The sequence below is a fragment of the Cygnus olor genome, chromosome 11 (assembly GCF_009769625.2).
Source record: "Cygnus olor isolate bCygOlo1 chromosome 11, bCygOlo1.pri.v2, whole genome shotgun sequence".
Classification (NCBI taxonomy): Eukaryota; Metazoa; Chordata; class Aves; order Anseriformes; family Anatidae; genus Cygnus; species Cygnus olor.
The window spans coordinates 4,708,389-4,732,704 of NC_049179.1; the positions used below are offsets into that span (position 1 = coordinate 4,708,389).

At 36.8% G+C, this 24,316-nt stretch overlaps 1 protein-coding gene across 4 annotated transcripts in view; it reads right to left on the reverse strand.

Moving 5' to 3' along the window:
- Nucleotides 1-24,316, reverse strand: part of THSD4 (thrombospondin type 1 domain containing 4) — a 297,318-nt gene that overhangs the window by 9,528 nt on the left and 263,474 nt on the right. For all 4 annotated transcript variants that reach the window (XM_040569780.1, XM_040569779.1, XM_040569781.1 and 1 more), the window contains 6 exons: nucleotides 17,645-17,820; nucleotides 14,375-14,471; nucleotides 13,176-13,418; nucleotides 10,840-10,969; nucleotides 9,727-9,931; nucleotides 7,094-7,267 (listed from right to left, as the gene is read on the reverse strand). In XM_040569780.1, coding sequence (XP_040425714.1) covers nucleotides 7,094-7,267; nucleotides 9,727-9,931; nucleotides 10,840-10,969; nucleotides 13,176-13,418; nucleotides 14,375-14,471; nucleotides 17,645-17,820 — 1,025 coding nt within the window. The remainder of the gene's footprint in view (nucleotides 1-7,093; nucleotides 7,268-9,726; nucleotides 9,932-10,839; nucleotides 10,970-13,175; nucleotides 13,419-14,374; nucleotides 14,472-17,644; nucleotides 17,821-24,316) is intronic.

Here is a 24,316-nt window from a genome sequence, read left to right on the forward strand (position 1 = left end):
TGCACTTCCCCCATCTACAAGATCAAATAATTGAGCGTCTCTTAAATGATTCTTGTAAGTAGCACAATGAACCGCATGTTTTTTGTTGGTGGTGCACAACAAAATTTTCCACTTTCATATCAATGTGTGAAATAGACTCAGATCCTCAGCAAACCACATTTGATGTCTGGGGAGGTCTTTTCAAAGTAAACTGACAGCATCTTGGAAATACCAAAATGATGTACATTGTGCTAAGTACTGAACATTTTCCTTTTATGTAAACTAAAACTAAACTAAACCGATTTCAAAATGTTCCACTCCTAGGTAAACTGTTTAACTGAGCCCCATAAATGGCTGCCTTTCAAACCCACTGTACTAAAATAAGTTTTCTGTCTGTTCATATTTTATCCCAGGGAAGTTCAATTATATTATGCATAGAGAAATATGCATATACTCTGCAAATACTTTTCTTATTTCTAAGTAATTTTCATTTGAGAATCTAATTTGCTTTTCTGCTTTGCAAACAAACAGAGCTGAGAACAAGTTTAGTCTATAAATTAATCCAGAAAATCTCCAGTCTTATGTTTTAAATGATTATGCATGAACGAGGCTTACATATCAAATAACAAAGGAAATTCCAAATGGGAAGGCATAGGGTAGTCCCACCCTCTGCTGCAAGATTTTACTACAGATTAACTACACTCAAAGGATTTACACAGCAAACCTAAATGTGAATGTTTCTGAGTTAAGTATTTGTTTTTTCTTTTTTTCTTCTTCCTTCAAGTAAAAATCTTCTGTGTGAAAGCCATGATTTCCAAAGCCCAAGGCAGGGAGTAGGGAGTGTTTGGATAATAAATCCTCTCCCTTCGGTTTCTGCAATTGACACACCCACTATTGTCAATTTTGTGCCTTTGATTTGTTGCATTAATACACAGCAACTGCCATAACCTAACACTGTACGACATGTTTCCTTACAAAACCTGAAAGGAACTTCTATGATCTGCAACTTCTCTTTTCTGGTCCTATTATTAAAGATATTTTGTTTCATTTTCTTGTTTTAATTGGCACAAATTCCCTCAAAAATGTTAGTCTGCGGAACACCCTCCCTAATTTTAAGGAGTTTGTCATTTTCTCTCTTCTCGATGTCCGTTCCTCATCAGTTGAGTTTTAAGCTTTCCATTCCCATTAAAAAAAAAAAAAAAGGATAAAGAAAGAATCCAGTGCTCTGACAGTTGTCAGAAAACAACTGTAACAGCAGCCCAGGAAAATAAGGCTAGTTCCTGCAAAATTGAAAAACTGCAAGTGGAAGCCTGAATTTTTGTCCCATCCACATGGAGTGGCAAAGCAAGTAAAACCCTTTAACTATGCCAGTTCCTTTTGAGTGATGTACGTACCAGTACAAGTCTTTGCCTTCAACTGGGACTACAAGTACAGCTCATGGGAAAGAAGCAGCAACAATCCTACCAACCTAGTCCAGAGTTTTTTTTTGCCCAGGTCTCAGCATCATTGCTAGCTTTAATAAAGTTTTTAAAAACCAGCCAAATTAGTTCTTGTAAAATGTTTCCCCATTTGTACAAGATTTGTCTGTCACACTTTATTTATTTTATCACACGTTATTTTATCTATTTATCTAAAACCCTATAGAGCACATCTGTGAAGAAAGTTAACAAGTCATCCTTAGCTATCCAAGTTCGAAGTCCAGGAGGAGGTTACATATGTCACTGCAGGGATAGGCTTGAAAAATTGATCCTGATGAGAAAGCTTCTGGAGCTGGTTTTTGCTTCCACTTTGGAGTGCTAGCAAAGCTAGTTCACCTGAGTGTATGGACAAACCTAACTTCCCTTAGGAGATAAAAAAGAGACGACATTAAATGTTTTCACATGTATTCAATCACATTCAAAGAAGTGGGCTACAGGTGAAAAGCAAAGAGAAGGCTGGCAGTTTGGGGCTCTGTATGATGGCCCAGATTTGCCTGAATGAGGCTAGTTGGACAGCTAAGAGAAAATCTTGGTCACTGTACTACTAAAAGGCTGTGCCCTCCATACATTACATTTCCCAAAACTAGGAGAAGGCTTATGTGAGGCTTTTGATAGGTGAATAGAAATACAGTGGTGGGCATAATAGAAATAATACAACAATAAGTTTTAAAGCATTCACCCTTGCAAATGGCAGTGTCTCCATACATGATCTGATTTAGTAAAAAAAAAAAAAAAAAAAATTACTTTCCAGAATTTCATTTCTGGGAGACCTGAAACAGTAGGTTACACAAACATTGGGAAATATGTATTTTTAAGTAGCATTTGTGAACACTATTTATCTTTGTTCTTAATGTCATTGCTCTGTGATGAAATACTAGCCTGCCCTACTGTAATTCTAATCTCTGTGCATAACTTCCAGTATTAAGTTGCCTGTCTTTCTTTTAAAACCAAAGATATGACAGAAGCGTGCACTCGCCAGAACTCTCCTATCTGCCTTTAAACAAACCAGTTTGCTTTTGGCAGTTAAATGTTGTTTATAAAGTCTAAAGCAGATGAATTTTGGCAAAGAGAGAGCAGCTGGGGAGAAGAAAAAATAAATTATCTGTAGGTTTTGGCCACCCTATCCATGTCTTCTTCAAAACTCTCCTGGCTATATGTTTCATTGCAAATCATGAAGTTAGTTACAAATTTATGCACACAGAATGCAAAACTTCAACTTCCATATGATTTCCACATGAAAACCATGTAAAGGGATATTTTAAGTTGTTTTAAATTTTAAACTGGATAATCAAAAATAGCTAAAAATTGCACAAGCTCCATGGTGGTCTCTTTGCTTTTATCTGTTCAGGATCCAGGAGATTTTACTTGAGCTATCCAGATTTAAATAAAGACCAGTGAAAGAGGTGTGTGAGGTACAATACGCTTTTGTGGTTCCACACCTTTGACTGGTCAAGAAGCTGACCAGTACCTGCTAGGAAATGTTTTAGGAGTGAGAGGAATAAAGCATTGATTTTTATGAAGCATACTGTAATTCTCTAATGAAAGCTACTATAGAAGCATTGCCGTTTCTTCTTTTAAAAATGACTGAAACCCAGAGCATGCGTTTGATCAGTTCAGATTTTGTTCCCCGAGGTAGAACATTTTTTTTCGTTCTTCCTTACATTTTATTTTGGCCTCAGAACCTCATTAATGTGTAAGAATTGTTTGTATTTTGGCTTCTTTTCCAAATATGCTCTAAATCAAATGAGAAACAAATCAACAAAGTAGATGGCAATGAGGAATAAACAAAAATGCAAGAAGGGAATGCTCCGGATAGTTGGCAGAAAACATTGGTGAATTTCCCATTGCTGTAAATCAGGAGGATACAGTTTCCTGCTTCTGACCCATAGGAGAAGTAACCTTTCCAGCAATTAGAGCTGTCAAAAAATTAGTTGTGAAATGTTTGCAAGGATCTCATCTACCCCCATCAATCCAATTTTGCTGCCGAGTTCAGTAAGGTTCACCAGGTTTACTCTGCTGATTAAAGGATGCAGTTTGGTGGCTCTGCAGTTTTAACCTGACTTCCTAAGTCAGTTATGAGACAGGAAGCCATCTTTCCACAAATGCACTTTAGTACTTCATGAAGGTTTGCCCAGATTGTTTAAAGGCAAAGGGTGTTAAGGATTGTGTAGAAGACAAAGCCATAAAACTTAAATTAATTCTCTTCATTTGTACTGAAGATAGAGAAATAAATGTACATACGGGCACATACGAAGTAAGATGAGCTTTACTCTGCTGTTAGCGACTTTTAACCTCTACTCTTTCTTTCCCACTGAAAGGAGTAAAAAATGGTGTCTACAACTACTTCAAAGCATAATTTATAATTTTCAGAAAAATAACAGTTTGTTTCTTAAGGATAAATTGCTTTCCTTCCTTCCTTTACATGGTCCATTGCAAACATTACAGTGTGCACATGGTTAGCCGTGCAGCTCATAGGCTTTGCAGGTAAAACAGTGTGTATAACATACATACACTGGACTCCGATACCCGTTTGGTGAGAGGGCAGCCAAGTGTGCTTAATGGAGAAAAGCTACCCACAATTCTCCCTGGGAAGGAGACAGAACTGCTACACACAACTCTATATGTAGTCTGCAGTTTTTGGGTGCACATATACTATATTGTAGTTATATTTAGGCTGTGTTAATTACAGAATCTTCCAATTTAGAACCCCAAACACTATTAATGAAGATGGGAACTAAAATGAGTTTGCATCAATTAAAACTTTGAAAGGTTTCCATAAAATAAGAAAAAAAATTCATTCACCAATCCTAAACCAGAGCCTGCCCTTTTCTTAAAACTCAGATGTGACTATTCATCTCTTCTACTCTGTTTTAAAGAATACCTTTGTCACATTCTGCAGAAATATGTATCAATTATTAAACTGTGAAATTTAACATGTCAGTAGTAAAGACAATTGTCATTTTAATGTTACTGGACTGTTTTTCCTGATGCTTCGCTAATTGACCAAATTTATATTGAAATGCTCCATGTATCATATAAATCCACATGTAGAAGTTTGATATATACCTTGCTGAAAGAGAAAGTATGTGCTTAACTGATCTTTGACAGGTCTCTGGAATGTCTACTTGCTGCACATGCATCAGTAGACATCAAGTGTTAGCAAAATGGGTTCAGAAAAATACAGATCAGGCCTTATGACTGTATGACTTCTCTTATGACTGTAATCGAGTTTGAACTCAACCATTTTAGAGTTCCAGCGTTCTCAAAAGTTATGACAGGTTCTTTCACCTCTTCTTCCTAGCCACAGCTGAAATGTCAAAATACTATAGAAAAGGCTGTTCTGTGGTATTTCCAGCCGGGGCGTGAAGTAGGCATGTAATAAATCTCACAAAAAAGGCCTGTTCTTGTGAGATTTCCACCACAGTTTTGCAGACTCAAGAGGTTTGAGCAAGATTTCTTTAAGCATCTGAACTTCTGGCTGCTTATCTGAACCATTTGTGGGCCACCCATCACAGGTCTATGTTTATTGCTGAAATGTCGCTTGGCTTAAAGTATTTTTTTTTAAAGAATTGTTTGGGGAAATTGCACATAGAAAGCCCATACACCTGGGGTTGCCCATTTCCATTCCATGACAGAACGCTCCCTTAAGTATCCTTCAACAGAAACATACTTCTATACAAAGAGAAAGGTCTGATCCTAGAAAACAGCCAGTGAGAGGTAGAGTCAGAAAGCTAATGGCCAAAGCCCTGCTATGCAATACTATTGATTATTCCCACATTCCGCTTTCATTGGAACCACTGCCATTAAACGTCTCTGAACATCCTTGTTAGGTATGTATGAACCTTTGAAGATTCTGCACACTCCATTTGGAGTCTATTTTTCCTCCCCCCCCCAAAATGACCTGTTCCTTTCGCTCTTTGTGAATCAAACTCCAAACTGATTGCTGGCAGAAGTAATGGTGAATAATGCCAGTTACAGCAGCAAGCATTTGGAATTAATTAATTAGTTCACTTATAAAAGCTGAGAAGAAAAAAAAATCCATTATTTACTCTCTGACCCTAAAACACTTGCACTAAGAAAAAAACTCCAACATTTTCCACATTACCTGCTTCACATCTATGTCTCATTTAACACATATAAGTAAGCATAATAACATTTTACAGTTCCAACATCCAGCTACAAAAAGTACTTCTAATTCTGCAGTTTACAAAATATCAGTGTAGGATGATGAAGAAAAAACTGATGCTATGGTTTTCACTGGAACATATCTGCTTTATCTGGTAGAACCCCACTAGCTGAGAGTAGCTGAAAATGGGGGTCTTTTTTTTTTTTTCTTTCCCCAAGAAAGATCATCTTTGAGGATAGAATGCATTTTTCTTTCTCCCTTGTAAATAGCACTTTAATAGCACTGTAAAAAGAATGGCTCTAAAAGGTAAAAATAAAAGGCACTGCCATATACACTACAGGAAAATATTTGCCGTTTGTACTAATATCTGTAACTCAACTGGTACCTTTCTGTCCATGCTATGCAAGAATGTACACTGAGTACACAAAAACTGGGAAAAGAAAGTTTAAATGATAACAACAAAGACTTACTAGTGTATAAAGATTTTTTTTCTTCATCAAATCTACTTGAGTTGTCTGGAGGCTGAAAGTTTTACCAGCCTCTAACTGTAGCAAAGTTCGATCAGCCTTTTTAAAATTATGTGACATACCAGGTACTTGTCTGATTTGTTAAGTTCCTCCCCCTTCTCTGCATATGAAACATAATGTAAATCTTTTCAGCGCCCAAACTAGCATGTAACCTTTGAGCCAGACAATCCTAGTTGTCAGAGATGCATTTAAAGCATTTAAATAATGAATCTGTGAAGTTAAGAAATCTTACGGTTTCTATGATAAATGAGATTATTTGCCTGCCAAAACAACCAAAGAAAAGGGAAATATTACCAGTATTTTATAGAGACTGGAAGCTCACCTTGTCTATAGATTAAACCTGATACACAAGAATCCATGAGAGGGATCAAAATACCAGGCTTGTCTTAGCCCATGCATATGAATATCACCGTTGAACATACTCTCTGAGCCCAATCATGAAACAAGGTAAATCACCACTCTTTTTATTGCTTTCATGCTGGGAATCAGACTCATTGGAATCAAAAAATACATTTATGTTTGTGAAATACAGAAAATCTGAATCTACCTTGACTGAACTTGTGAAGTTGTTCCTCTCTTTTCACAGGTATAGGAAAATTGTTTTATGGTTTCAACTTAAAGCCAAACATCAGGCCTCAAACCTCCACCACTTAAAAAAAAACAGTAGGGAAACTTTTAAAATCTGAAGATTGAGACTCAGGGTTAAGCAAGGCAGAATAATAAATCTCAGCACACAGTATTTTGGGAAGTTCAGACACAGATCCAGTTCTAAATCCAGATGTTTGGCCATGCACCCAGAGTCTTGCCCAATGCCCGTGGGATCATTATTTTCTGTTTGCTCTTGCCTGTTTTACAGATCAAATGTAAACATGGAAAATAAGATCACTCCTTTTATACCTCTATATGTATGTATTTTTTAATTCTGATGCACCTAAGTTGTTTTAGAAGATTTGGCAGCACACGGAGATAATGGGAAGCCTTACCCTGTCACTCCATTCTGTAAGGAACCAGCTCTTAGCACAGGGTCCCATATCACAGTTCTCAATATCATTTGGCCGCAGCTTCATGTTACATTCCTCATCATCAACAATGTCTCCAAGGTTGCTGACACATTTCACATCTCGGGTCCTCTGCCCCACTCCACAAGGTACTGAACACTGTAACAAATGGTAGGTTGTATCAGGACTCTGGGCTGTAATTCTCACGTTTTTTTATGGAGCTGAAAATGTACAGCTCATTTATTCCTACTAACACATCCACAGAAGCTACAGAACTATTTTAGATTGTTAGGAATAGGGCATAAAAACGTGTTAGTAGTTTCAAAACCATATTTTCAGTCTGTAGCATTCTACAGTATACTATGTAGATACATTTGGAAAACAAAAAAAGCAAATCCTATCGTCAATGAGCCATGCTGTACCTAATCAAATTGAACTGCTGGTATGTGAACAGCAGGCTGACATACTCTGCATAATTTTGATCTTGATCTATATACAGATATGAAGCAAGGGAAATGCAAAGAAAAACAACTTTTGAATCCCTCTTCAAAGTTCAGGCCTTATTCCCCTGCTCTCTTTTTGTCAATCTCAGAGAACACTGACAGGTATCAATGTCTCTGCCTGGGGACATGAAGCATCCAGATCATCAAGAAAAAAAAAGGAACATTATTTTATATTCTGTGTATGCATGATATGTTTTGATGAGTCCTGTAAACACTCCAGAATTAATGTGGAAAAGTCTCTGGGAATCTGGAGATTAAAGACCTGAGTACCTACACACAAGGATAGTTAGTTGAGATTGCAAAGGCAACCTCATTGTTCTTCCTTTACTTTCAAATGCTTAACCATGTCTACTATATTTACATGTCCAAGTTATTACATAAAATAGATTCCCTACAGCAAAATACCTTAAAGATCTTACCTTCAGCATGCAGTTACTTCTTCAACTGTTCACTCTAGAACACTTGCCAAAACCCAGACCAGATGCATGAAGCAAGTCATTACACAGCAAAATGCTAATAAAAACAACTACCCCATTCTTTGTCAAAAAAGCGGTGATTTGACCAGGGTTACTCTCAAAGTCTAGCCTTCAAACTTAAAATTATTACAATGCTATTTCTTCATTTTGATTGAAGTTTTTTACATTTGTATGTCAGGAAAAATGGTCAGCACACTAAAATCTTAAGATGGGTTTACTTTTAAGATCACAGACCTGTCTCTAGAGCAAAAACCTAATTGTACTTCAACAAGAACAAACTAAAATAAATGTTCTGCTGAAAACACAGTTTCCAAATGAAATTGCTTCTTTCCTTCTAAGTGAGTCTTCCACATGCCAAAAACTTTAATTCTACTTCCAAGAGGAAATTAATCATAGGATTTTACTGGGATTATTCCTATATTCAACCAGCTACAATTTCTAAAATATTTGTTTATGTTGATTCACTATAAGCAGTAAAGCTCTGAAGGCTGTCTGCACACTGAAATACTTCTCAAAATGTAGTAACACATAAACCATCTACTCTTTTCTTAGGGGCAACACAAAGGTAAAGTTTTGATTGCTTTATTAAGAGCAAGTTTACTGTCCTTTAGCCCCAGATAAATTTTAAAACATGGTGAATACATATCCTTACATTTGTCTGGCTAGGTATTTATATGTTTTTTATCTCTGAAATATCTCAACACATCACCAATATTTCATGACTAAGGGGTTAATAATGCCCCCATTAACCTCAGAAATGCAGAAATTTAAGGAATTAACCCATGCAGATCAAAGCCACATAAAGTCTGTGGCATGACTCCTTAGCCTACCATGGCTGTGTGGACAGAAAGCTGTGCTTCTACTGGCAATGCAGCTAGCCCATGGATGCCACATGCATTCCAGCACATAACTGGGGAATTAGGAGCAATGAAGCTCTTCAATAGAAAGAAAAAAGAAGGTTTAGGTTCGGTGTTAAGCTGCAATTTTTCAAGGACTATCCACCCACATAATTCAGCACTTCTGTGAATTTTTTTTTGCTTTGCTTTGCGGCTAACTGAAAAGAGACTTGTTTATCACTACACCTAACACACCAGAATATTTCTTCTCTCTACACAATGGCTGTGAAAGTATCTAGGATGGTTGTCAGGTTGGCCAAAACTTTTGTAAACAACACAAAACCATACCATTCACATTTATCTGAAAGCCTTGGCATAGCCTCAAACCAACTATAGCTACAGCAAATACTGACTATCTCTAAACTTAACACATATATAAGGTTAAATCAGTCCTGTAACTAAACACATGCTAAGAAAAACAAGAAGTTTGCTACAATAGGCAAACCTCTTAGCTCTCTCCCAACTCTATTTCATATAGTACTTAAAAAAAAATAAATTGTTGAGAAAGCTTGTGTGCTTCTGTACATACATATCTATGTGTTTTGTTCTATGCAATTGCTCTTTTTCACCTTCTGAAAACTAACAGTCATAACCATGCAGGGTATTTCTGAACTAAGATTCGCTTACTTCCAAGGCTTTTCACATTCCACTTCCACCAAATTTCATGTTTGATTAGTGATACCTGTAAGAAAATTCTCGTTCTCTTCTGAGGTTTATGCCCCAAATTAATCAATCGTACTTACTGAAGTCCATTCTGTCCTAATCTGCCATTCACTGCAGATCTTCAGCTGGCAAGTGCTGGTTGTCTCTGGTTTCTCCAGGTGATGACAACGGTATTGCTGAACTGTCAAGGTGCGATTGGCATATATTTGTCTGCATAAGATCTGCCGATGCTGCATACCAAGGCCACATGTTTTGCTGCACTCAGACCACTCCCCTATATCCCAGCTACAGAAAAGGGGGGAAAAAAAGAAGTTAAAAAAAAAAAAAAAAGAGGTCATCTCTTTCAGTGAAGATTCATCTAATACTACCTCACCAGAACTCTAAGGACATGATTTTCATGCTGGTAAAGAATCTTAAAATAATACTTAAGCTCCTGCACGCAGAACTGAATCCTTTATGAAGAGAACATTATATACTTATAAATGATCTACCTGACACTACTAAGTATGCATTTATGCATTTGTATTTTAATAAATAATCTTTTAAATAAATATTTACACATCTCTGTTTACGTTCTTGATATTGTCCTCTGTAAAATCAAAATAATTTTAAAAAATGAATTAATACGAATTGTTAGAAAGAAAAAAAGGTGAGAAAAACACTTGGTGATAGAAAGTATCTCCAAGTAAAATACTCCAGAAGAGTTGCATCTGAGCCTGTGATACCAGCAGTTCTAGAAACAAGGTTTACCACTTTGGGATCCAACCTCCGAGTTGAAGAACTACTTAATTCCAGGAAAGAGAAGTCATGTTTATGAAGGGGCTGTTGAGAGTGCTATCAGGCAAACCTCATCTTTAAGTATGACACCATGCAATGAACAGTTGGGTACTGCAGCACACTTATCCAATGTGAGGTGATATAACCTACAGAGCCCCTTCTTTAGACAAGCATTTGCAGAAGACTATCACTTGAAAAAAAGAGTTCCCATTGAGAGACCACAGGTATAGTGTGTGCCCCTGAACAATCACACAAACTTTGAGAAATTACTAGACTCACTTGCTGCTCACTTCATGACAGAAACACAAGTTTTGAACACAAGTTCAAACTAGTTTCATACTTAGGATATCTTCTTGCATGTGCAAAACTTCAATAACATTGGCTTATTTCAGTTGACTTAAACACTAATATCTTACAAAGCTGGACATGGGAAGAGGTTGCAGGCCTCCTCTTCTGGAATAGGCTTGGTGCTGCTGTCACAGTAACTCTCAGGAACCTCCTCATGAGTGATCCTGTTGACACAGTGGAAAATTGGGTACTGGGACCCTGAAATTAAAAAGAAAATTAGGTGATGCCTTGCAAAAGATACTGCAATATAAGCTGTTCGTATCAATAGCATTGAAAAGCATAAGATAACAGGAAATCTAAGATTTTATCCAACATTTCCAAACGTAAGTGAAAACTATATTGTTTACATTGTAATATTAAGAAAAGTGCTTAGTATATAGAAAGTACAGCATGGCGTTGTATTAAGGGCTGAGAAAACATGCTGCTTGGTCTGCATGAAATCATCATAGTGCAGAGATTACAAACATCAAGTATTCATGCAAGTGGAAAAATGCAGCCAAGCAGCCAGGCCAGAATATGCTTTAGAAAAGTAAAGATTTAGCAGTCATCCTGTTCTGCTTCTGGAAAGAGACTGAACCTCCACCCTTTAAAATTACCTTGGAAGTGAACACATCCAAATACTACTCACTTCACCTTAGTTTTGAGATGATTTGTAACATAAATCTTACAGGTGAAATATTACTGTAGACTGCAGACTTGTTAAATATTACAGCTCTCCATACTTACTGCAGTGTACCAGCCCCTTCTCTCTCTGGACAACAGAGAGAGCGATGGTGTGCTAAAGATACCTCACTTCCCTGAAAGGATTCAGTAGAAGTTTCCAGACCATTCTAGCACATCTATTTTCTCAGTCATCTTAAATGGAAATCTGGGACAAGAGTTGGTAGAAGTTCTCATGTGAAGCATTTTCACTTTTTAAAAATAGTAATAGCCTTCTTTTTTTTCTCCAAGTAAAAATTTTAATAAAAAGTGCTTTGAAATCTCTCAGCTTTTCATCAAAACTGTTAATTTATCATTTCTTCTTCCTTATTTAACATAAAAATCTATTTTCTTTCCTTGTTTCTATTCCCATCTTAAAAATTCCTAAAGATACTTAACTCTGAAAGGTTTGTTTTGAGAAAAAAAAAAAGAGAGAGAGAAGAAAGACTGGGTATCATCTACATTTTTGTATTAAGAAATAATAAACTAGTAGAAAAAAAGAAAACATGGAAAAAGGAATGAAAAAAGCAAAACAAGAAACTGCTCACACAAAATGAAAACAAAGTCTTAAACAGTACAAGATTTCTTTCTGATGATTTTCAATTTTTTATCAGCCCATATAACCTGGTTTGACTTTTCCTTCAGAGACATATACTTTCTGCTACCAGAAAAAAGTCTCTAGTATGTTTATAAACATTTATGCAATCGAGAAGCAATTTTGAGAGTTAATATTGATGTTTTGTTATTTTTTTTTTTTAGCTCTACCTGTATCTGTAACATGGACACTCATCTGGCCTTGGACCAAATTCACAAAGCATTCTATTACTACCTAAAGAAACTAATTAGGAAGTGAATGTTCTCAATGTAGATGAACTGGTGACAGCTGTCTTAGCTGAGTTCCCTCAATGGTAGGTCTTTTATTTCAAAGCTCTGTGATTTTTCAGAAGTGTTGATGGCTGGCCATGTATAGTAAGAACAAATTTCACTTTTCAGATACAAAACTCTTCCCAAAAACTGATTATGTCATGCATTACTGAATCTGTGGTCACTGTGAACATCTTATGGCAAAGATTAACCTGGGAAGCCCAAAACAGGGAATCTATCACCTCCCAAAGGCACACCGATTACCAGCCCCTTTCATTCTCTTCTTCCTTCTCACTTCTACCCAATGAAAATCCTAGTTTTCTAAAGGCACATTATTGCTGTTCCAGCAACACTCAAGGAGGTGAAGATATATCTGATGGAATCCCTGTGAAATCTTCCCATACAGATCAGAAAGCTGTTGACAAACACACAGAAAACATGGAGGTTGTATCAGACAAAGCTGGAGAAGCTAAATGGAAGGATAAAGAATGCCACAGAATGTTGAGGAAAGCATCTGTGTATCAAGGGTGAGAGAGACAGCAGCTTGCCATAAAATCCTGAAATACTGCCCTCCAGAAGCAAACGCTGTATGTTCTCTTCTATTTTTTATATTTTATATTTTGAATTTTGTTATTTCTGGTGCCTTAAATAGATGCACACTTCATAGAACAGGTATGTTTTTTGCTCAAAAGACAGCAGAAAACACCAGGTCTAGCAATGGTTCATACAGCAATGCTGCTGAATATTCAATGCTGCTTCTTCCCTCCATGTTTCTTCTCTCCCACACTGGAACCCTCCTGTGGGTCATCTATTTTCTGTGCATGCTGTATGAAGCACTTACCTTTCCCACATGTAGTGGTACACTCAGTTTTTCCAATCTGTTTCCAGTTGTGCTCTCGGTTTTGTCTTGGTGGCTGCACAGCAGGCACCTGGTTTTCTGGCTGATGAGAAGGAAATCTTCCTGGCTGAATAACTGGAAAAGTTCCAGCTGCCTGTCCAGTAAGAGTGTCCATCTCCCTATGCAAATCCTCATCATCATGATTTGTACTTTCTGGCATTTCTAACTGACCATTCAAGGGCTCTCCTGATGATGGAAAAAAAATAAATTAAAAAAAAAGTAACATAATTAGCCTTATGTGCTATTATTGGTCTATGTTTTCATTTACTAATACTCAGAACACTGCAGCATCATTAAACTGGAAAGTAGCTTTAATCTGCTATGCAAAGACTTCCTAACAGTCCTCTGTGAAGACTGTGTTGTTTTAAATTAAGACAACCAAGTCTCAGCCAGCATTACAGAGAACATTAATACAATAAGAATTTAAGATCTTAATACATTAAGAACTGAAGATTCTCCAGTCACACTATAGAATTAATGCGCACTGTCAAAATTTCCCAGAGCATTTTGTGTACCATGCTCTGTATGTTCTGCCTCCCCATACCACAGTACAGTTGCTCCTTGTTACGAACGGACTGCACAAACACTTAGAAATTTGTCAAAGCAAGTCATGAACAGTAAAAGCAGGACCAAAATCACTTGTACAATTTCTACTCTCCTTCAGAATTGCATATTGGTACACACAACACATTGCCATAGCACAGAATCAGGAGCATGATCTGTCCAGGTTCTAGCCTGGGGAGGTACCAATTTTGTGTTTGGTCCTCTCCAGGTGGGAGAGGAAAGAGAAACTGAGAAGGGTTGTTTGAAGTTAACTCAAGCTCTGAAGAGAAAAATCATGCACGATTTCATTTCTGAGACATGATTACACACACCAGCTCAAGTAAAGCCATAGTTAAAATTTTAACAACAAAATTATTACTGAAAATATAAATACGTGACCAGATTCCCCACTACACGGGACAATATAAATTCACTTCAGTTAAGAGATCTATGCAGAGATCTCTTCCAATGAGTAGGGAGAATTCCGGGCCTCTCCCAGATCAATGGCAGCATTTACATTGAACTTAACAGTATGAATTTCTCCATTAGCTTACTGGGTAACAGAATGTACTTAGTAATAGGAAATAGTGGTATTTTACCTGGCCTCCTGTGAGCAAGCAACTGAGGACTAATGACATTGTCTCCTGGAATGATATACTCATAATGTATACCTGGGTTAGGCTGCTGATGTATCATCTAAAAAGAAAAACAGCCATACATTCACTTCTTCCACTTGTTATATTACTAATACTAAATATGTACTTAAACTGACCAACGTTGTAACATTATTTATCATTGGTCATGATAGAAATAAAGGTTGATGATAGTGTTTAAAAATGAAAAAAACAAACAATTTGTTTCCTGAAAAAGTAAGACAATACAGGTTACTATGTTTACAAACTGAACTAGCTTGTGGTGGCAGAGACACTGTTTCTCTAAATATTCCTTAAAAACTGTAAAGCTGACAGGCTCTGGGCAAGCGGGGCAGGGCCTGGCCTCTCACCGGTGGGGCAGTGGGGGCTGCCACCGGGCCTGGGCAGCAGGAAGAGATGGTCCTGAGGTCACCAAAATATTCTCTGACTGGAGGAGCTTGACAGATGACTGAAGAAACATGAGCAAGGAAGAAACAAGGCACAGAAAAATAAATACCACAGACACTGATCTGCAAATCAAGCTGCCTTTTTTAGGGTTTATCAGTTGTACATGAACAGAGCACCTGCAAATCCAACTGCTCCTTTCATCTCTGTGCAGGTACCTCTGCACCACTCGGTGGAGACTCAACAACCAACTCGCAAGTCACTATTATGCTACTCTCACCATAAGCATTGCTCAACAAAGATGAAGTGAACAGGTTACAAAGGCTTGTTACAGCAACTGAAGAGTGCCTGTGCAACCCTCCTGCATCTTTCCATGGTAGGTTTCAGCCAAATGAAAATGTAATGTACTTGCAGACAGACTCCACATCTTTGCATATAGCCACAACAACTCTTTGAAGTGTTCCTTATGAACACAGGTGGGAACTTTAAACTTTTCTGGTTTAAGTATGAAAACAAAGCTGAGTGGTTTCAGAAGGCTGCGTGCTGCACAACCCCATAGGAATTGACATGAGCATGCCTCCAAGTCAGTTCTTGTATTTTCACCTAAGCAGACAGGGATCATAAACCCTGAGCAAGATATAATCTTATGAATGCTTTTAAAACTGTTAGCAGCATACTCTGTTCTCAGCAGTTTTTTGTGCTGCTGAGAGTCTGGGAACACTCACACTAGAAATGTAAGGATGCCATCAGCTGCTAACTTCACTAGTTTATGTCTGATTACTTCAGAACTGCTTCTACTGCTTCTGCTGCTTTAAAAGTCCTAAAGTCTTTGTGGGGATTGGTCAGGCAGATGCCTCAAAGTACTCTAACTTGAAATAAGTTTAAAACAAAAAAACAAACAAAGAACAACAAAACAAAACAAAACAAAACAACAACAACAACAATAATAATAATAAAAACGCAAACAAACCCATGAAACACCAGAGCTTGCAGTAGTTCTCTGGTCCTGACAAACCATAGGCCAAAAAGAAAAGGGTCATGCTATGTACCTAGATATCTCTTTTCCTCCACATTTTGAAAGTGGAAAAAAAGACAGTATGATCTTAGGAAGAAGGAACAGAAAACCATTTGGAGCTCCCATCTGCAAATCTCTTCATTTTTCTACACAAAGAGTAAAGATTGAGACTACGGATGAAAATAGAATTGCATGATTCAGGAACCACAGGACAAAGACTGAAAAAAAGACATCCATATCCATATGTGGCTGCAAATTTCAAACACATAAAAGAATTTGTGTCACACTGATGCTCAATTTTCTTTCAGCTAGCACTCTCCATATTTATCTTTCCAATTGTACTAAAAAATACAAAGACACTATTCTGTCAGCTAATAATGAATTATAATATCCCTCATATCTACAAGAAACATCTCAGATAAGAGTCCAGTCAAATTAGATGTGACAATCCACAGTAGCAGCCCCAGAGCAAAGCTAATAAAGCTGTGTCCATCATACTAGCTTTATCATATTCGTTGCAGAAGTGGGAGAAAAAAGAGACTAAGCATAAACTAAAACGTTAAGTTATTATATATTTAAGCTTAAGTCTTTTTATGATATTTCTTTGAAAATATCTGTTTAATGCATTTCTTGATTCTTTTGTCTCTGGGTTGTTGTGTATTAGGCATCTATCAGATGGCAATAAAAACTTCAAGAAAACCCCAGTTCACAGCATCATGTAAACACACAATGGTGCACATATATTTTATAAATGCAGAGTCTGCACTGCAGAGTCTAGGTACCCAGTCATTTAATCTTCCAGGTTTTAGCCAGTCTTACATTGCCACTAATCAGAAACTATCCAAAAAGAAGTAATGTTTGCATAATTATTATTTGTTTTAATAAGACATCACATAGCAGATGGAGAATGACTTTGCCAACATCTAACTTTTTCCATCTGAAGAATCAGGGTAGTTAGTATTTTTCTATGAAACAACCCAGTACATTCACTTTTCCATCACTTACTACACTTAATGGCAAAAAAGCTGAAGCTGGATGAAACAACCAGTATCACCATTCCATCTATTTTTTTCAACTATTGCATTTTCCTGTATGAAAAGTATAACCTCAAAGCACATTATTTGTTTTAGAATAAGTTATAATCAGGTCCAATTACATTTTTATTTCAATATGACGCAATAAAAACCTGTCCCTGTTTTTTTACTGAAGTAAAATTACTGAAGTAAATAGATTTTTCACTACAGTTCCCCAATCCTAGCCACAATTTGACTTCTCACTTACCTTATCTAACAGCTATTATATTTATAATCTTCATGTTACAACTTCCTATTAAAGTTGTCCCACTTCAAATTACACGTTCGTTAGTTTTCTGGACCTACAGACCTACATTTCTTTTAAAGAAAACTGAGATGGTATCACTCTGTGAGAGGCCTCATCTGATTTAGGTATTTGCTTCGGTTCACTGTAAAATTAAACTATTCCAAATTTGCTTGAGTACCAAAGTAACCAGAGAAAATCCAGTCCCCCCAAAATACCCACATCTGTATGCTTTACTTTCGTTTTACTGAGCAATTAAAATTGGTTTTACTAGATCAGTAAAGTCAGAGAGAAAGGCTTCACTGATACTTAGATTTCCTAGGATCTGGAGCAAATTGGGGTTAACAGGACACAATAGTAAAATATCCAAAATACTGTTTCAAGATTAAAGGAACAAAACAGTAACAAAGTATGGACAATGAATGCAATTACAGTGTTGCATGTTAACAACTAAAACAAATTTTCCATTAGGAAGATTAACCTAACTCCAGGAAACTTACATAGACATCAAGGACTTCATTTGTTGGACCATCAGCTAAAAATGACTCCCCTGCAGTGCTGGAGATTTCATTTGGGCGTTTATAAATGAACATTGTCCCACCACCTTCATATCTTCCAGGTCGATCAATTGCCCAGTTTCCATTGATGATGGACCGTCCCGATCGACTCCGCAATGCTGTAGAGGATAGGGACAGAAACACAAGGACTTTGATCAGAGGAAATCACCTTCACGTACTGGTGTCCCTTCAAATTCCCAAACGTATGTTACACTGTTATGTATTCTCTGATGTCAGGGGACAAAGTCGTGTGGCTGCTGAAAACAGAGTTAAATTCATAGTTATGAAAAAAAAAACCAAGTTTAGAAAGCTTTTCCTGAATACTCATAGTTTTATGCTGCAAGAAAAGAAAGAAAATTTAGAGATAGCTTGGTAATCTTTTTCAGCAGTTTCTCAGAGGATGCCATGTGACTGAGCCAGCGGCATACACTGAGCACATGCAAATGCCAAGGAAGTAGTTTTCCTCACCTGCCTTTCCACTGAACTGACTATTTTACGAATTAGATACAATAGAATGCAGATACAGAAAACCACTACAATAGACAATGCAGAAGCACCAGACAATCAGTTTATGGACACATGAATGTCCTGGGTTGCCAAATATTCCAATTAGTCTTCATGAAGCTGTTTGGCTACTCTCTCCATTTCCTTTTCAAAACACTTTCTTTGCCAGAGCACCTGCAGAGCCCTTAGCTGCAGCATGGTGCGGAATGACAAGCTATCTGAAAATGCCACGAGGAACTCTTGTGTAAGGAAAAGTGGCTTGTAAATCAGATACTAGGTGGGAAGTATAAAATCTGGATTCAATCACAGAATCATAGAATGGTTTGTCTTGGAAGGGACCTTTAAATATCATCTAGTCCACCTCCCAATTTCATTATTCTCTAGCACTCCTCTGTTGAAAGAAAACCTTTTGTATGAAGAGGAAGATTCCATAGTTACAAAGATGCAAACAAATATAAGCATACTGATTAAAAATCAATTATTAATACACAGCCTACATCCCAAATAAGGGAAAGTAATTTTAAAATAAGGTTTGTAAATTGAAAGAGAATACTCTTCACACAATGCATCAAGAAGGTGTTGAGGTAAACACTTTAGGAAAATTCAAGAAAGGACTGGTAGATTTTTAAAAGATCTATACAAGTAAATAACTGCAAAGGAACACCCTGATATTTAAGGTTTGAACCTTATAATATCCTGTATATATTAGGTTAAGGCCTCTAACTTGAGCAGATTATTTTTTATTTTCCAATTGCATATTCTTAACAGTATCTCATGAAATTTCACCAAATATCTGTTGGTCTCCACAAAATACATGGAACTCAACAAACTGCAGCTTAATCCACAGAACCATGCCTGTAACCCTACTAGAGGACCGAGCTGATACACAGGCCTAAAGAAAATCCAGCACAGAAGGAATCAGAACAGAACGTACCAGATGAAGGGACAGTGTCCTTTCTTGTTAAGTTGCACAGTTCAAAGTCTTTTTCCCCCATGGGAATAGTTGGTGCTGACTAAATTTGCATCACCTTGATGAAATTGTTTTCAGAAGAAGACTGCTTAGTGTTTTTGAAAAATTTTGTAAATAGTGCTTAGATACAATCATGTATCTATGCCTCTTGTAAGTCCTTACTGATATTTGATAATGAAAAAGCAATGGTTGGAAATGGAAGACTTTATCAGTCTTCAAGCATTAGCCAGTTGCAATCTTAAGTCATGCTTGTTATTTGAAGTCAGCTTGCTTTAGTTTGTCTTATCATATATGCAGAAAATGAGATATAATCTAACTACTCCTAATTGCAATTACATGGGCGTTATCAATCCTCCCTGCACTAAACTGACATAGCCATGCCTCTAGAGATGCTAACAACCCAGCAACCTACTTTTCAAAGTGGGGTAACAAATTCTATGAGAAGAACATGTGTGCAACCTGCAAACTTTAAATATAAATAAATTTAATTGTTAGTAGTATCCCAGTTTGTACAAGAAAAAGCGTAAGATCAAATATTCTTTTTCTTAAAAGAGAAACATGGTAGTAACTGAACAGAATAGATTTTGAAGTAGATAAATTAATTAAAGACTTTATATTACTACAGTGCCTTCTCTCTATACTGTAAAGAATGTATCTGGTCTCATGGTTCTGGATAAAATGTACGATGTAGAAAGGTTAAAGATTAAAGCGGTTGGCTACAGCCACTCCTGAATCTGTAAGAAGCCCTTCTTGCGGTCAGTCAAAATTGCCATCTTTACTTTCAGGAAATGAATGGGACTGTCCCTGGATCACTAGTCCCTATAAAGAGTCCTAATTGCTGAAGTTTCAGACTTTTATTTCTCCCTCTGCAAAATAAATCAGTGGATTTTAGCAGTTGCACGGAGTTGCACCCACACAAGCTCAGAAGGCATGAGTCATGGTGGAGAAATTTCTGCCTTTTTAGAATCCTTTTTGGACTTTTTTGAAGGAAAGCAAAGTAATTCTGTATCATTCCCAAAATGGCACTAAAACAAGTGGCATAACCAAGAATTTGGTACTTGTGGCTCACAAAATAAAAATACTGGTCACAATTTTATTCAGTTCAAAAATTTAAATGGCATTAATGGCTAAGGATCAGATTCTGTAAAAATGTATTCACATATTTTGATTTTATTTATTTTTTCTAGTGCTACATGTTTACTTTCCCAAGAGCTAACACTTGCTTCCCAGGTCTCATTTTCTTAACATTAATGAATTACCTCTGTCCTGTGGATATTACTTGAATTACTTTTTTTTTTTTTTTTCCTTCAGCGATGAAAATGGCATAAACATCATTCATGTAGTGCTTGGAAGAAAAATTATGGCTCACCTATTATTGAATAGAGGTTAAATATGAGATCCATCCACACTTTACACACTATTTACGCTTGCTACATTTTAATTCAAACACTTGCAAAGTAATCTGTTATGCAAAATGTACTGGATACTAGTTTTATATATATATTTTTAATATGGAACACTTGCATTAAAAGCTATACTTTATGATCTGCATATTATTTCTAACTGCTGCTAAAGAAACAAAACAAATGAGTTATCAAGAGCTCAGAAATAAGAAAGAATGCTGGCTAAGATTAAATTGTTAATAATGAAGCTGTAGAAAGATGTCTGTCTGGGAAACTGTAAGCCCACAAAACTTTCATTTCAAATTCATCATATGACAGGTCTGAAGGAGGCCTCTCCATATAAAGAGAAAACGTATCTCTTTTATGTTGTGATCACCCTGCAGTTACCACCTCAACTCTGCCCCCTGAAGAATTTTTATGGTGTTAATATTTTTAGCTGAAGCATGAAAAAGTATGAAAAGCTTTACCCTTGATTCCTCATGAGGAATTTTTCATTCCTTATACAGCCTATAGCTGATTTCATCCATTTTTTGTCTTGGACTTAGCTTCTTAACTGAAACAGTGTTGTTTGCAGCGACCTTCAGTACTGCTTTGCACTAGAGAGGTGGAGTATTTCAGGCTACAAACTCTAAGCAACACTTCTGCTTGGGCAACTGTTCTATGGCAAAATCTCAATAGGCTGTAAGTTAAGCCTTGCATTTCAAGTATCTGAAAAATACTAATTTCCTACAGTTCAGCTTACTGCTCTCCTTGCAAAGATTGTCTGCAGCTCCTGTCTTCCTGTTTATTGATTCTATGCAGCTTCCCCTGCAACTGCAAAAAACTTAGCAAGAGAAAATTTAAATCAAAGGTAGTTGATGAAGTGGTGCTAAGGAGTGAGGCTCTGTAAACAATGACCTCATATCCACTCTCAAGGTCAGTATTTCTGGTTAGAAGTTAATGTTTGACAGTTTCTAACTGTAGCTTTTGTAATCCTGATTTAAACTACACCATTGCAATCAGAAAAAAAAGGAAATAATTCAAATTTTCCAGTACTTCAAAGATAATTCCATTACTGTAATTCATTTTCCTGGCATTTTTCAATCTTGCCAGCTTTCTCAATTCTAGCTCATGACATGCTGAGTCTTCTTGAAACTCTGGCTTCTGAATGCTGGTAATTACTTCATGCTCTTGGATACACTTAAAAACAAAACAAAACAAAACAAAAAAAACTACGAAAAGGTTTGAACTAGAAAAGTATATGAAGATGTGAAATGAGCGTATGTAAAAATGAAGTAAAAAGAGCCCATTATTATTGTTGTGAAAAATATCATCCAGCCAGCATCAAAACTTTCTGTAAAAGTTTTAACTCTGTAACAGCAAGTTACAAAGCTTATACAGAAAAAAGGCAGTGTTCCTTATCACTTACAAACCCATTTGTTCTGGGATAAATCAGTTACTATCTATTCCCTATTCCCAAAGAAAGAACACAGCAGAAGTCCCATTTGTGCTTCAGAAAAATGGAAATATCCTGATTCATATAACAATTTGATATATTTCGTAAACTTACTGCTGAATGACTTATCTTTCTCTAACTGCTTCATACTGGAAAAGCTGGAGAGAAAAATGCTGTGTGTGGGTCTAGTACCTAGCTAACTGCAGTAGATTTTCACCCCAAATCACAGTGTATAGGCAAAATACCAATTAAAAAAAAAAAACAAAAACATTTAAAAATAACTTCCCATCTCAAAAGAAACCTCTAAACGTGGCAGCAGTACTAATATTCAGAATAACATAGCACATTTATTTTCTGTCCTAAGGTCTTTACGTCTGGGAGAACAGTGTCCTAAATCCTACTTAATTGCTTTCCAAACCACATAGAGACTTCAGACAGGACCAAAGTTATTTCCTGTATATTAAAACAATAATAAAGTGTCCCGACTCAAACGGAGAGAAGCAGAAAAACAATAAAGCAAAAAGCATGGCTACCCAACAGCAATGGGAGCAGCACTCCAGCATGACGAGGGACTTGCAAGCTCTGATGTGAACATGCACAATGCCCACATGGAAGAGCAGTTCTCTTCTAGGAGCTGACTGCGTGCTGGCAGATGAGGTCAGTGGGAAATAAAGTGAAGACTTGTGCTGCTGAAGTTAATTGCAAATGTCCCACTGGTAATTTATTCTGGGGAACCTTGACAAGCTGCAGACACACCCAAGATTCAAGTCAAGGAGTGATAAAACATGGTAAAAAATAAGGCGATAAACTTCTGTAACAGAGGCAGCTAGAAGAGGTGAGTGGGTCGGACGTATGGCGCTCTCAAGCCACATTTGTTTTGCAGCTGCCAATTAAACCAAAGTGTCTTACAGGGAAAGTGTAGCAACTGTCTTATTTTTTACAACCCACCACAATGACTTTCACTTGACTTGCCACATTCAGAGCACATTTTTCATATTTTACCTCAATAAGCATTTAAAAGTTTTCACTTGCCATTTAAGTAGAATTAATGTTTTAGAATGTTTTGGCTACACTCGTTTTCTTTAGAAGCTAGCAAGGCCTTCCCAGCATCTTCAGAGAAATTGCCCAGAAACAGCTGCAGCAAATAATATGACCACTTCTGAATAAGCACTATGATGAAAGGAGCAAAAGAAACACACAGCTTCTACTATTTATTTTTCATGGAGGAAAATTGGTTACACGGAGCTTTCAGAGACAAATCTAAAATACTTACATACTGGATTAAAACAAAACAAAACAAAACAACAACAAAAAAAAAACAGGGCAGAATGGTGCATCTTGTACTACCAAACTGTAAAGATGCTCTTCAGTGAAATCGCATGTGAAATAAAAAAGTTAGTTTCATGGTAAAAACGGAAAAACAGTGCATAAATTGGCAGTGTTAAATGTAATTGTAAGAGAGACTGGGAAAAGTCCAACAGCTGGACTGCATCGAGCTGCCCACTAACTCTGACCAGCACAAGTTTACAGCCTGCCGACCAGGTGCCATGCCGCGAGACTTCCAATATAACTCACTAAAATAACTCACTGCTTCTTAACGTGCACAGACTGTAAAACCCCCTCTACAATAGTACTTGAAGACAACTTCAGATACAACTAGTCGTTCTTTTATTTATTTTTTTTTAATTTTAGCTGCTCACTGTTATAAAACATAGTGTGCTTTCATGGCTGTCAGACCTGCAGTACAGAATATACAATATATTTTACATCATTAAATAAACTCACCATATTTACCACAACCTAGAAATACCATAAGTCACAGTATACAGCAACTACATTACTTCCAATTCCTTCCAAGTTCCTTCACTTTTTGCTATTCATCTTGCTTGGCCACTTTTCTGCAATTCATCCGGAATAATTACTAAAAATACCACTGCCAGTTCTACTTCAGTTTCTGGGCAATTTCCTTTCCTGGATTTCGTGCCATCACCTAGTGCTGAGATGTTCAGAATTCAATTACTTTCAAGGACATAAATATATAAATGTTTTCGAAACACGTTTGTTAAGGTAGTTCTTTAAGGCCTTCTCCTCCTGTCTTATTTATTGCATTTAACCTTGGTTTTAGTGCAAAAGCATCTGACTAGTTTAAAATACTTATGATTCTCTGGGAATATCCTATAGTTTGAAAACCTTTTTTCTTTTGTCTTTATGACTATGTTACAAGTGAATCCAACGCGAATGAATTAATAAAGCTAAACTACAAGGGCATTTTGTGCTTTGTCAGTTGTATGCTGCGATCAATC